A 14,185-nucleotide genomic window follows, 5' to 3' on the forward strand; every position below is an offset into this window, starting at 1 on the left:
CGGGGAGGAAGCGGGGCAGCCAGAAGCAGGGGGCGGGGCTTCGTCGTGTGCCCCGTCCCCTGCACCTCACCCGGGGGAACGGCGATCCCCCGCGATTCCCCCGAACTGGCTTCTTTGTCACGTTGCAGCACAGACCCCATGCCTGCTGGGGGAGTGAAGCACATGACTGTGGCTGGCAGGTTCTTTGCAGGTGTCTCCTGCAGTAACCCTTGGGCTTCTTGTCTTGCTGGCTGTCCCTGTTTCTCAACAACAAGGTGAGCAGTGTAGGAGGCAAGTGCTAGTTGTTTTCTCCTTCACCATGTAGGTGGGGAGAGGCAAGTCTGTTACTAATGTTGAGTGGTTTGAGGATGCAAATGACACGCATACACCCTACACTGGTAGTGGCTTCCTGGATCCCCTGGTGGTTTGTCTCAATGAGCTTTTAGTGCAGAAAGGGCCATTATTGCCTCCTTGAGGACCAAAGAGAACTTGTAGGGTGTTTAATTGTGTTCCTTTTGTTCAGCTTCTCACTGAGATGTGTATTTACAGTACAATCCTATGCATAGTTGACTTCAGTGTGCTTAAACTGGAGTAACTCTGTATAGAACTGCACTATTGATCCTCTACAGTAAATCCGTCTCAACTCTCATCCCACTTTCCAAAAGTTGCCTGGAAGTTCATGGAGAAGAGCCCATAGAGATTACATTCTTGATGTGGAAGGTTTAATCCTTGGCATTTCTAACTAATTAAGTTGTTATTATTTATTTGTACTCTAAATTACTTAGTATAAATAAATTTAGTGCTTTTTATATTTTGATAATTCATGCTATGTATGGCCCAACTAAGTTATTCTTATATAGGATTTGGCCCTCATAACTAATGAGTTCAGCTCCCCTGCTTTAGTTCATTGTTTTCTCTGAATTAAACTCTATGGTTTACTTTCTGGCTTTCAAGCCAATATTCCAAAGCACCCTGCTTTGTAGTAAGAAAACAAACCACAGTCTTCAGATAAACTGGGGTTTGCCATGAAAGAAAGGAAGAGATCATGCAAGTTCAAGGCTCAGGCTCATTTCTCATATGTACATGGGCGAGTCACTAGCTGCACCTTGGAGTAGGTGGCACTGTTGACTACCAGGAAATACAGCAAGGAATTGAAGTGTGTAAAGGAAGGAGAGAATGGATGCATTTGATGCTGAGGGCCCATTCATGAAATGTCTCAGATGAGACCATATATTTATGAAACTGAGTAAAACTGATCCAGTCACAGTTTTACAGTGTGAATATGATCGCAGCTCACTAATATTGTTATCTTATTTAGTGCATATGCCTAGTGTTGTACAACTAAACATTTAAAAAAGCAACAATTAACTGCTCGGAATTTACAAGGGTAGACTGAGTAACATAATTACAAAAAAAAAAAAATCAGAGTTGCTGAAGAAGAATGGGAAATATGTTTTCTCTGGAAGCGATGTCAGTTTTTCCATAGCATTTCTGATGATTCCTAGAGAGGCATGATGTCTCTTCAGGGTTTTCCTGGAAGTGATGTCGTGCCATCAGCCTGATGACCATTTTTAAATTTTATTTTTCTCCTGCTGCCACTCTGAGTGGTGGCAGGAAAAGGGAGCCAGAATGCTGGCAACCCTGTAAGAGCCCAAAGTTGTTTTTGTTATTCAGTCGCACAGTCGAGTCCGACTCTTCGCGACCCCATGGACCAGATCATGCCAGGCCTTCCTGTCTTCCGCCATCCTCTGAATTTTGCTCAATTTCATGTTCGTTGCATCTATGACACTGTCTAACCATCTCATCCTTTGCCGTCCCCGTCTTCTTTGACCTTCAATCTTTCCCAGCATCAGGGTCTTCTCCAGTGAGTGCTCCCTTCTCATTTGGTGGCCGAAGTATTTGAGCTTCAGTTTCATTATCTGGCCTTCCAGGGAACAGTCAGGGTTGATTTCTTTTATGATTGACTGATTTGATCTTCTTGCAGTCCAAGGGACTCTCAAGAGTCTTCCCAAAGAGGGAGACATAATTGGAAAAGAAGGCAAAACTGATGTTGCTTTGCAAAAGAAAACATTTTTGTCTTTGGCCAGGTTGTGGGGGGTTGGTTCAGAACCATCCTATCAGCTTTTTGCTCAGAAAGGAAAACTTTACCTTGCCTTTCAATTGCAAGTTGTTGGGATGCAACAGAGGGGTTTACTGGGGTGGGAGGGAGATCAAAACAGCTCATTTTAGTCCAAAAGACAACTGAGAGGCAGTGTTCTGTCCCCTTTTCAGGCAGCTGCTGGTCTGTAATGGAGCTTTTTTATGTGTGTAGGATGTAGGGAATTGGGCATATTTATTAATGTTAGAAGCCACAATGTCATTCCATAATTTTGTCAGTTCACGGGTGTGAGGGATCCTCCCGCCACTGAAAATCCATTGCTTTGTTAAAACTATTTTCCTGTATTTGTGAAGCCCTTAACTGATTATGGTGTAAGATAGTAAACATGTCATTGAAATCACTTGCATGCACCTCTTTTTAAATGCTTTCCTTCATATTTGACCTAAGTATCTTTTTGTACCACTTCAATTCATTTAGCCAGTTTGGTGTACTGGTTAAGTGCGAGGACTCTAATCTTGGAGAACCGGGGTTGATTCCCCACTTCTCCATTTGCACCTGCTGGATGACTTTGGGCAAGCCATAGTTCTGTCAGAACTGTTCTTGAAAAAGAGCAGTTTCTGTCAGAGCTTTCTCAGCCCCACCTACCTCACAGGGTGTCTGTTGTGGGGAGGAGAGGGGAAAGGAGTTTGTAAGCCACTCTGAGACACCTTTGGGTAGTGAAGAGCAGGGTATAAATCCAATCTCTTCTCTTCTAAACCCTAAACACTAACAGATAAAGTTAAATATCAATTTTCTTCATAATACACTGTTTCTCTCACACACAAATGTTCTTTTTTGAAGTTGGTGTTGATAGGGGTGATGTTGGACTGCTTATTATTCTGTAATCAGTTTTGCTATAGAAAAATACATAGATAATCTATATCATTAAATTTAATTAAGACAGTGATTAAGTGTTCACTTTTGCTAATCTCACCTAGTGGATGCATTTCATATTATAAAATTACATCAGTACAGGTTGATGTATTAATACTGCAGCCATATTGATATTTTGGAATCTCCTTAGAATCTGGTTTCAGTCCTTAATTTTGATGGTGCTGAAATTTTTGACAGATTGCATAAATGCAATTAAGAGCAGGTACTTCATTGTGAGACCACAGAGTTGAGTTTTCAAATTTAACATATATTCTCAGTCAAAAAGTGTATTAGAATTGTTGATGGATCCTCTGGAAGAGATTGGCGAGAAATCAAGTGAAACAGAAATGCTGACTGAATGAGTGCAACAAGGCATAAGATTCAATCCAGAGTACTGATGACTGGAGTATTGTAATGCACTCTACGTGGGTCTAATGTTCCTTCTAAGCTGAGTTAGTGTGAGCTAGCTCACGTTTTTTTAGCCACTGGCTCACACATTTTTCTCTTAATTCAGGAAGGATGGCTCCAGAGCAAACTAATTTATGGAGAAGCCAAGTTGCTCACTCACAACTTTAATGCCAGTAGCTCACAAAGTAGATTTTTTGCTCACAAGAGTCCACAGCTTAGAGGGAGCATTGTATCCTAGAATAAATTTTAAAGAAAACAAGTGAAATCAATATACAGGTAAAATATTGGGAGGCTCCGATTGGTTGACTTTTTTGGGGGGTAGTTTTTTGCAAATACTGATTAAGAAGACATCATGAAGCTTGCAAAAAGACTGTGACAGTTGGAAGCCTTTCCTAAAATTATTATAAAATAAACTAGAAAAGTTGCCTTTAACTATTTGCCATGGTTTGCTGCTAATGACTTTTTTCTCTGTTTGGTACCAGCTATAGATGGGTTTCTGAAAACAGATGAAAGGCAAAGACTAGCCAGGGAAAGAAGAGAAGAAAGGGAGAAGTATCTTGGTAAGTGACTTAGTCTCAGTAGAGGAACAAGGGCAATCTTCTCTGGACAGGCCCTCTTCTGGCTTCGCTGTCAAAAGTGGCAGTAGATTGGGCCATGTTCTGGAAGTGTCTGTCTTCTTTTCCTCCTGTATCTTAAAGAAGTCTGTGGAGGGCATTTCTGACCAGAAAAGTGGTACAGGAGGAAGAGCTAACCTTTGTTTCCCTAGCATTGTGGCTCTGGCCATACCTGAGTCCATGTATAGCTTTTTTCAGATGAATTAACTATCTGGGAACCTGAACATGGATCTCCAGCATTATATGTGGTTTGGTCATTGTTCAATGTCGAAGGTCTTTATTCTGGAAAAAAGAAAATGGAGAAAGACAAGGAAGTGCTTGTCAAGAGTACCACGGCCCAGTTTCTCTGCACTCTCCTCTCAATCTCCTCTTCTTGGCAGGGATGCATGCTGTGTAGGGACTTTTCCATCACTGCCCCATAGCCTAGCTGTGTCTTGACTTCCTGGCCCACTGGAAGGTGCGTGAAAGTAACTCACTATAGCTTCTGAAAATCAAGGGACCAAGGTATTGGGAACAGACAGCTACCATCCAGGATCAGATGAATTTTACTGCAGTTCAGTTTGTCACCTAGATTGCAGGGCCTAACTGTGTAGTACTTTGTCCTAATTCCAGCCCCTCCCATGTCTTCCCTGAGCCCTGTCTACTGGACATTCACTGGAAGTTCTGTGTTTGAACTGAATTTCTAGGTGCATGGGATCCAATCAAGATCATTTTGAAACCATGCCAAGGAGCCACTATTTGCCTTGCTGGGAAAACTTACTGATGGGTTTCATCTGGATTAAAGTTTTTCCAGTAGGGCATAAAGTTTCTCCCTGGGGTTGTTTCAGCTTGGGAAAACAGCATGAAGGGAAGGGCTTAAGTTCCTGTTCCCCTTATGCAATGGTTCAATTCCAGTTGAGCCCCCTCATGCCCTGAATTCAGTTTTGAGCATGGAATTCCCAGTACGTATCTGGTTGACAGGACCTGGGGCAGAGATGGAGAGGAAACAAGCTAAACATATCATGTAATTATGCCCTCAGTGCTGGCTGAGAAAGCTAGAATGGCCTGTTGGAAGCAGTGGAGCCAAGAGTTCCCAGTCTAAACACAGTTTGAATTGAATTTTCTAGTTAACAAGTCAGAAAAAATGAACTTCTGACCCATTGTTCTGTTGCTCTGCTGTATGTGTGTGGATCACGATATTCTGTTTATTCATATAAAATATTTTTGTCCCATCTTCTCTACTCATACTCAGGGTGGCTAGCAAGGTAAGAATTGTAAGAGTACAAAAACAGCATAGCGGTCCATCACCAAGATATTTGTCTTGTATGCAGGGGTTGTTTCGTAGAAAAAGAGCTAGGGAACTCATTAGCATAACTCATTGGCATATGCCACACCCCTGACATCACCGGAAGTGTGTCATAAGGCCACACACCCCGCCCCCAATGGTCCCGGCCGCCGCCGGCCTTACAGCTCCATTGCCGAGCCCCATGAGGGGCCCGGCAGTGGACCTGCAAGGCCGGTGGGAGTGCATGGAAGCCCCGCGAAGGCCCTCCCTGGCCCCAGGCAGGCAGGGGTGGGGAGAGGCAGGGAGGAAGCAACTTACCCTCCCTCTTCTCCGGCCTCCTCCTGGCTGAATGAGGGCCGGAAGCGGGGTGGCCGGAAGCAGGGGGCGGGGCTTCGTCATGTGCCCCGCCCCCCGTACCTCACCCGGGGGAACTGCGATCCCCCGCGATCCCCCCCGAAATGACCTCTGCTTGTATGTGTTATTCTTTTTCTGCTCTTATGTAAAAGAAAAATATTTTAAGTTTACTTAACAGAATGTCTTCTTTTTATTCAAGCTGCCAGAGAGCGACAAATCTTAGAAAAGGAAAGGAGAGCAAAGCTTCAGTATGAAAAACAAATAGAAGAACGATGGAGGAAGATGGAAGAGCAGAGGCAGAGGGAGGAGCAAAAGAGGGCAGCAGTTGAAGAAAAGAGAAGACAGAAGCTCAGAGAAGAGGAGGTAGGCGATATAATAGTAGTCATACTCTAATGCTGAAGGAGGGTTTTATGGGTACCATGGATTGGCAAAAAGACAAATAAGTGAGTTCTACATCAAATCAAGCCTGAATTATCCCTAGAAGCTAAAATGACTGAACCGAAGCTATCTTACTTCGGTCAGGTTGTGAGAAGACGACTCATTAGAAAAGACATTGCTAGGAAAAGTAGAAGGCAGCAGGAAAAGAGGAAGACCCATCATGAGATGGATTGATTCCATAAAGAAAGCCATAGCCTTGAGTTTGCAAGACCTGAGCAAGGCTGATAGGACATTTTGGAGGTCCTTCATTCGTAGGATTGCCATTAGGGGTTTGTGCTCGGTATAAACTGAGCCAAAAAAATACCCGATAAATACCTTACCGGTATTCATCGGGTATTTATTCAGTCCGTTACCAAGTGGCCTACTGATTTGGCTATCCGAAAATTGCCACCCCTAAAATTTTCAGGATTTTTTGACTGCTGGAACTCTCCCTGCAGCATTGGCTCCCGGGCAGGCTCTGTTGGGCAGTCCAGTCTAAACTGGGTGACCCAGCAGAGCCTTTGGTGAGGACTCGGCTGGGCTGGCTACGTTTTGCAGCCCAGGATCGGCCAGGGCAGCGAGAGCTGACAGCTCTGTGCTGCCTTGGCTGGGGTTGGCTCCTCTTTGCAGCTCTCAGCTTCTACCACCCCAGCTGATCCTCTTGGGTGTTTTTTTCCTTGGGTCCATTGGACTCGAAAAAACTTGGGAATCCTGAATATTTTCAGAATCTGAATACCACACTAGGAATAATGGGAAATACCAATATTTTTTGGGTTCAATATACCCAAACCTGAAAAATACTGGGGGTGTGTGGGTTGCACATCCCTATTTGCCATAAGTTGGAAGTGACTTGATGATACATAATATGCACACACTCTAATGTTTACACAAGTTATGGCACCAGTTTTGGAAAAGTATATATATGAAAATGCTTTATACCGCCTCAGATCACTAGTCCATCTAATCTAGTATTCTTCACTCTGATTAGCAGTGGTTTTCCAGAATCTCAGGCAGAAAAGCTATTCCTTTTAACTGAAAATACCATTGATTAACTTACGATCTTCTTTCTGCAATGTGTGTGCACTACCATTGAGCTGTTGCCCCTTCCCTGTAGTATGAGTTATATAGTTAACATTTTAAACATATACAATAGCCAATTTTTAGCTTGCTATATGTCTGCATGCCCTACTGCCTTTCATTGTCTGAACTGCTATGATGTCATTGAATGGGGAGAGAGGTATCAGTCATAGAACATTGTCAAGCAAGAGAAATTAAGGTTAACTTTGGGCTTAGAAACAGAAAGGATGGTTTGGTTTTGGCAGGAAGAAAAGACTTTGCTGTCAAGAATTAGAAAATGGAATAGTCCCTGGATATAGGAAAGCTAAGGAAAAGTGAGCCAAGGAGGAGCAATAGAGGGTATGTTGTGAGGAATGTTTCCAAGAGAAGGACAGATGTATGAAGGAGGGATTTGGATTTTAAAAAATCCTTAGACAAGGTTTTATATGTTACTACTGGACAGGATCAGATATGAAAAGAAACTGCTGAATGAAGGGAGGAATAGACCAAATGGGTGAAACTTCGGGGGGGAGGGGTTGAATCTGGTGTAGCATAGTAACTAAGAAACTGAGCTACAAACCAAGAAATCTCCAATTTGAATCTTCTGCTGTGGACTCACTAGATGATCTTGGGCAAGGCTGGAAAACCTTGAGGTAATTTATTATTTGGTTTATTTGATTTATACCCCGCCCTCCCTACCGAAGCAGGCTCAGGGTGGATGGGTATAATGATGGGTATTCATTCTATAACTCAGGGCAGTATCCATACCTATAATTCATGGTCTTCATTCTTCTTTTGACACCCAGGATAGTAGAATAAGGTTAGTAGTCTTGGGCTGATTCCATCCAGGTTGATATTTGTTGTTTTCAAATCCATAACATTAGCTGAGCATTTTTCATCAGCTTCTTAGAAAGAAGGCTCAGACTCTTTGAAGTGCAAACTCTTACTAATGTTGAGAGTTTACTATTATTCCATGGTCTGCCGGGATTTCTCTGAGCAGTCCAAAAGGTGATGTTAGACATCTGATCAAAATGAGCCTCTATTCGCAAATCTGTAGCTTTCTAAACACTTGTTTTGTTTAAATTCACCTATAAAGTCCTAAATGGGCTACATCATGAAGTCTGCTGTGTTCTCTATGTCTGATCATGATCTTTTAGGACTTTAGCTAAAGACAGCCTATTTATAGTGATGACTGAATGCAGATTATTCGTAGAAGTATTTTAATAACTGATTTCATGCAGTGGCTCCTTCTTCCACATTGATGGCTGATGAGGATATAAATCAGGTTCCTTTGTACAAAGTACCCCATCTTAACATTGCTCTTCACACAGAAACTAACATATCAGACACAAAGTTGGGCTAGAAGTCTTCTCTGTGATGTGTTCATTTCCCGTGTCTCGTTGTTTTCAAGCAGGCAGTCCCTCAAGGGCAACCTGTAAGGCTGTACCTTCTTGAATATAAAAATAATTGCTTATTAATTTTTTTGTCTGTAAAATGTGGAATTCATTAATGACCTTTGTAATGAATTGCTTGCTGGGAGGGTCAAGACTTCCAGCTTCCCTTCCAAGTTCTGAGGCCTTGCATCTGTGTCTCCCGCTGCCCAGCATATGGTCACCACGGGAACAATTTACTGCCTCATGCGCCCTTGGAGGAATAGCCACTTGTCAACTGCCTTCCTTCCCCCAGTGCTCCTTTTAAAAATAGTGTGTCCAAGATGGTGGTCTATGTTGTGAAGAGAACCACTACCAGCATCAAAAGTTAGAAAGTATTTATTAAAAAGAAAATGCTTACAAGCATACTTTTAGCACAGCACCAGATTGAGGAAGGGATACAAAAGAAATAGGTAAAACACAATTCCTCTGTCCCTCTCTCTATAGATGCCCTATCATATGTTAAAATATAGGACAGGCTCCTTAGCTTAGGAAGTTACAGATCTATACAGTGTAACCATTACCTTGAAGCTCCCTTCAGCTGTCCAGGCCAACCACATGGTCAATGGCTGCCTCCTCAGTGAAGAGGTCTGTGTGTGCTCATGGCCTCAGCACCCAAGGAAAAGAGACCTCCTTCCTGTTGCAAGGAGTTTTTATCACCTCTCTTTTCCCCACCCCCTGACCTGGTCATGCCAGGTTAAAGAGGCTTTTCCTGGAGATCTCCAGGACATCTCCTTCCTGGAGTCCCTCTAGCATTTCATTCCGCCAAATCTCTGTTCCCTGCTAGGAGAATGGAAAGCGCTTGACCCACCCATTATCTCTCCTTCTAGATCTATTAGCATTTGTAGGAAGGTGAGCTGAGCTATGTCTGGGAAGCAATTGAACAGACTTCCTCCTTTTTCCGGAGGGGGGAAAATGTTTAAAATACAAAGTGGAAGTTTGGCTCATTTCAAACCTCCCAGGACAAAATGTATTTCTTCACAACATCATATTTGTTGAGAGGATTTGTTTTATCCCTTATTTACCCAGCTCTTTCTTCAATGATCTCAAAGCAACATGAGGTTATTCTACTTTTTTCACACAGCAACCCCGTGGGCATGTTATTGTAAGAAATTGCCACTTGTCCCTAGACTAGCTTATGAGCCTGGTGGTTACAGCCCACTAAGTTAAAAAAAAAAGGATGAACAAAATCTGAAATAAAAGTCTGTGCTATATGAAAGCCCTTGAGAGAAGGGACAAGAATGCCGTAGCTTTGGGAGTGGACAGTGTTGAAGGCAGAGAAGGGAAATGGAGATGGAAGCGTTGGGAATAGGATTGGAGAAATGGCTGGACCTTTGCATTCCCCACTCATCCAACGTGATTGACTTCTTGTTAGCAGGAATAATGGCAATAGCGTGTAATAGTGTTATTTTATATGATTTTTTTTTAAACTGGGCAGTGGGGATCTTTTAATTATTGCCTGCACATTTAACCTTATTTATGTGTGGTCGGGGAGGAATCACTGCAGCAGCTGAGCCCTGCCACTGAAGGAGGAACTGAGTGCTGCTGAGATGACAGAGTTAATGCTTGTCATGCATTATTCTTAAACAAATTAAGCCCAGACACAGCCACAGCAGCAGTCTTGCCAGTAGGAGCAGATGCTCGGAGGTGATGTAACTTGTGCTTCTAACTTCAGGCTCTGTAGTGACCTCAGTAGGGACTGCAGACAAAGGATACAGATACTGGGAGGTGAGTAGGTACAGAGATGCCTTCTTTGCTTATTTTTTTCCCAGCTGTGTCAGTACAGGAAGCTTTTAACCACCGTATGTACGTGCAGCCAGGATAAACATTTGATTTGATATGGCAGGGGCTTCAAAACACCAGGCTTACCTTTTATTTTTATACTAATTACCCAGGAACGACTAGAGGCTATGATGCGGAGATCCCTGGAGCGTAGTCAGCAGCTAGAGCAGAAACAGAAGAGATGGTCGTGGGGAGGAGCACTAGCTGCAGGCTCAGCCGAAAGAGATGGTGAGTGGAATGAGCTTGGGTGCATTGCAGATTCCAAATTGCAAATATGTGTGTGTGTCTGTGGGGGGGGGGGAAGCTGGAGAAAAATCCACTTTGATAGTATCTATGATGTGAGAGGGAGGCTATTGTGGGGTGCATAGTAAAGGTATTGTTGTTGCGTAGCAAATTTCATGCCCTGGTATCGTCTTGGAAACAAGCCACTGCCAAAGTTTGTGTACGCAGATAATATAGCAGGCATAACAGCTTGAAATGATCCACTGCACTGAACTCACAAATGGCTATCTGCGCTGTATGACTTTGCGGAAGATAATCTATTTTTGTCTCAGGCACTCCTGAAATCACAGGGGATTTCTCAGTGATGCTGCAGTGTTTACAGTGGAAAGCCAGTTTTTCTCCTTTTCTCTTTTGATCTTTCTGCTGCTCCTTTTTCTTTTCAGTTTATTTCAAAGCAAATTACCACCAACCACATATTAGTTTTTCTGTTTCAGAAATCATTCAGATTTGCTTAAATTCACCAGCTTTCCCCAATACGTCATGCTTAGAGAAAACGTCTTTTTTTCTACTGATAACACAGCTGTCTCAAGTCTTACCATCCAACCATTCCTATTAAAGCTAAGGTAGTATGATTTTCAGAACGATGCAGCACATTTATTTGCATCGCGAAAAGGAAATCTTTTTAACTCTTCCAGGAAGCATTTTTAAAAATTCCTTGTGTATTTGGGGGATTCTAATGCACTGGATGTCTTGCTAAGTAATCTTTCACTTCTCTTCGCTCTGATTTCTTTTCTGTTGTGTAGGTGAATCAGAAAATAGCCCACCCCCTCTAGGTTTAGCTGCCAACACCCTTCTTCCAGACTCTGTGGCTTCAACTGCTGCTGCTGATCCCTCCAATGGTATTTGAGTGACTCACAGTACCGTAGTGTCGTGTTTATAACTGTTCAAATCATTTTAACACATCCACTGATTTTCGTCCACCCCCTGACTACTGTGTTCTCTGCTATTTCCGCTCAACCCCTGATCACATTGTAACTGGGAGTTGATGGCACAGTTTCCTCCAAGTACTACTTCTGCTGCCACTCCTCCACTTAGGAACTGTGCACCAAACCCTGTTGAAAGGAATGGAGATGGTGCAGCAGGAGGCTTGGTGGACTGTGCCCATGCAGTCACTGTGCTGTGTATCTTGCTTTTTCTCCATACTGAAACAATGCATGCTTGGCATTCCGACATCATAGTGATATTCCAGATGTGTTCCCCACTCTCTGTAGCCCTCAAGTTCATCTTCTTTTGTCCAAGTGCGGGACACATACATGTGTCATATTTTGTCATGTGCCTTTTGAGTAGCTTTTGCAGGTGAAAATGTATGTGGGCCTGAACTGGTTTGAAAAAATTATACAATATAAGCAATTAGGATTAATTATTGAATAATTATTTTTCTTCAGGAATCATCAACTTATCACCTAATAATATATGACTCTTTGAAGTTTCATTTTTGGAGTCAGAACCCTTACCAGTATTGCTCTGGAGTGAGAACATTATGGATTGGAGTTAAAACTTTTCTTGGAGGCAATTTACCCTGCTGAAGGAATCTAGCCTTTTATTAGTACAGTAGGGATCAGAAATTGTAAAAACCCGTTTGCCAATAAAACTCAGTGTTTCCATACTAATGTTTAGAAGTTACATATATAAATAAATGATTTAGATACCAAAATTGATTTAATAATTACAAGGGTTATATCTGCTAACACAGGATGCTCTTGCTTATCCTCAATTTGCCACCATCCATTTACACCTATTTTTTTAAACTTTTTATTTTAATTTTTCACAACATTACAGAAGAAACAAGTAAAAGTAACATGAATGGACAACATTAAAGAGTCAATTAATAGGACAGGGATTGCAAGGCATATCATATAGACCATAAAGTAATGACAAGCACTGCTGTGTTTAAGATACATCTTTTACATTAAAAGGTTAAGAAATAACTAAAAGAGTGCAGTAAAGCTGTATGAAGGTGGGATGGCCGAATCTGAGTCATTGTTATCAGATACAAAATCCAGGAAAGGGAGCCATGTTTCTAAAAATCTGGAGTGACAGGATGGATTTTCTAAACTCAGTAGTTGATTCTCCTTTATGAAAAAATCCCAGATTTGTATATACCATTGACTGATAGATGGGAGCTCTTTATTTTTCCACTTTGCTGCTATTAGAATCTTGGTAGCTCCTAGAAGAAAGAAAATTAAATCTATCCTTATATTCGGGACAGTTTTGTCATCCCATTATTGTCCACTCAAAACATTTGCAAGTGCTCATTTGAAAAATGCCCTTATATACATCTACAAAAGCATTGTATCATTTATATACATTTCCCATCACACAGTCTCCCACCATAGTGACAGGCTAATGCAAGTCCAAGAAATGGGACCCAGTAGAGGATAAAGGTTGGCTTCTTTCTCAGCAGCTGTCACTGAGTTCCATGGGATGAAGTTCTGTAGGCACCGGGATTAGCACGAGAATAGCTGGTTTAGCTCCCTTAGTGCATGCCCCATATTCTGCCAGATTAATAATTGCCATTTATTCTAGGAAAAAAGCAAATTCTTTGCCAATGGACAATATTGCAGTGGGCTTAAAACCTGCTGGCCGAATCTGACAGTGGGTAGCCCAACCACCTTTATTTTTATTTATTTACCTTATTTATAGCCCACCTTTCTCACTGAGAATCAGAAAATATTACAGAGCACAGAAAGAGAGAAAAAAAGTAATCATACAGTATAGAGCATCAAATGAACAATGCAATGGGCCTAGGAGTACAAAACTGAATGACAGTGTGAGCAACAGTGTAGACGTAACAGTATAAGGTCGACAACAAGCAATGCAAATGAACAATGCACTAGAATTAGGAGTTCAAAACTGAATGCCAATACCAATGCAGTGGGTCTAGGAATACAAAATTAAATGACAATGTGAGTGACAAATTGGCCAGGCCAGCATAGTGCAAGCAATACAGCATGTGGGATTACAACAGTACAGGCAATGCTGCATCCACCATACTTTCATATATACATAAGTAACTGGGTGATTATAGCTGAGATTGGATTAAGGCGGTTGGTAAGATCTGTGAATAGCAGGAAATTAGCATACAAATACAAGAGTTAACAAACAGATGTGAGAACCAAGTTTCAATCCAGTGGTACCTTTGTTGGTCTTGGAGGTGCCACTGGACTCAGACATGGTTCTCACATCTGTTTGTTAACTCTTGTATTTGTATGCTAATTTCCTGCTATTCACAGATCTTACCAACTGCCTTAATCCGATCTCAGCTATAATAACCCAGTTACTGATGCATCTTGACTCTAACTAGCCCTCGGCAACTAACCTACCCACCCTCTCTTTCACTGTATCTGAAGAAGCGTGCATGCACACAAAAGTTTATACCTTGAATAAAACTTTGTTGGTCTTATAGGTGCCACTGGACTCAAACCTTGTTCTGCTGCTTCAGACCAACACAGCTACCCACCTGAATCTAACTAATTTATATTAGTGGTTCGGTTACAGAGAAAATTTGGGAAAATGTAATATACTAGGAAGCCAATAGCAGTGTAGCCTCAGCAGGCAACTAGGGAAGAGCAATCTATCGCTATTTCAT

At 42.1% G+C, this 14,185-nt stretch overlaps 1 protein-coding gene across 1 annotated transcript in view; it reads left to right on the forward strand.

Annotated features, from left to right (window-relative positions):
• MAP7D2 (MAP7 domain containing 2) overlaps positions 1–14,185 on the forward strand; it is a gene marked incomplete at its 3' end in the record, with an annotated part of 88,445 nt that overhangs the window by 51,302 nt on the left and 22,958 nt on the right. Inside the window, exons 2-5 of the mRNA XM_015411330.1 lie at positions 3,880–3,957; positions 5,829–5,992; positions 10,428–10,542; positions 11,340–11,435. Coding sequence (XP_015266816.1) covers positions 3,880–3,957; positions 5,829–5,992; positions 10,428–10,542; positions 11,340–11,435 — 453 coding nt within the window. The remainder of the gene's footprint in view (positions 1–3,879; positions 3,958–5,828; positions 5,993–10,427; positions 10,543–11,339; positions 11,436–14,185) is intronic.

The sequence above is a fragment of the Gekko japonicus genome, unplaced genomic scaffold (assembly GCF_001447785.1).
Source record: "Gekko japonicus isolate JY-2015 unplaced genomic scaffold, Gekko_japonicus_V1.1 scaffold2326, whole genome shotgun sequence".
NCBI lineage: Eukaryota > Metazoa > Chordata > Lepidosauria > Squamata > Gekkonidae > Gekko > Gekko japonicus.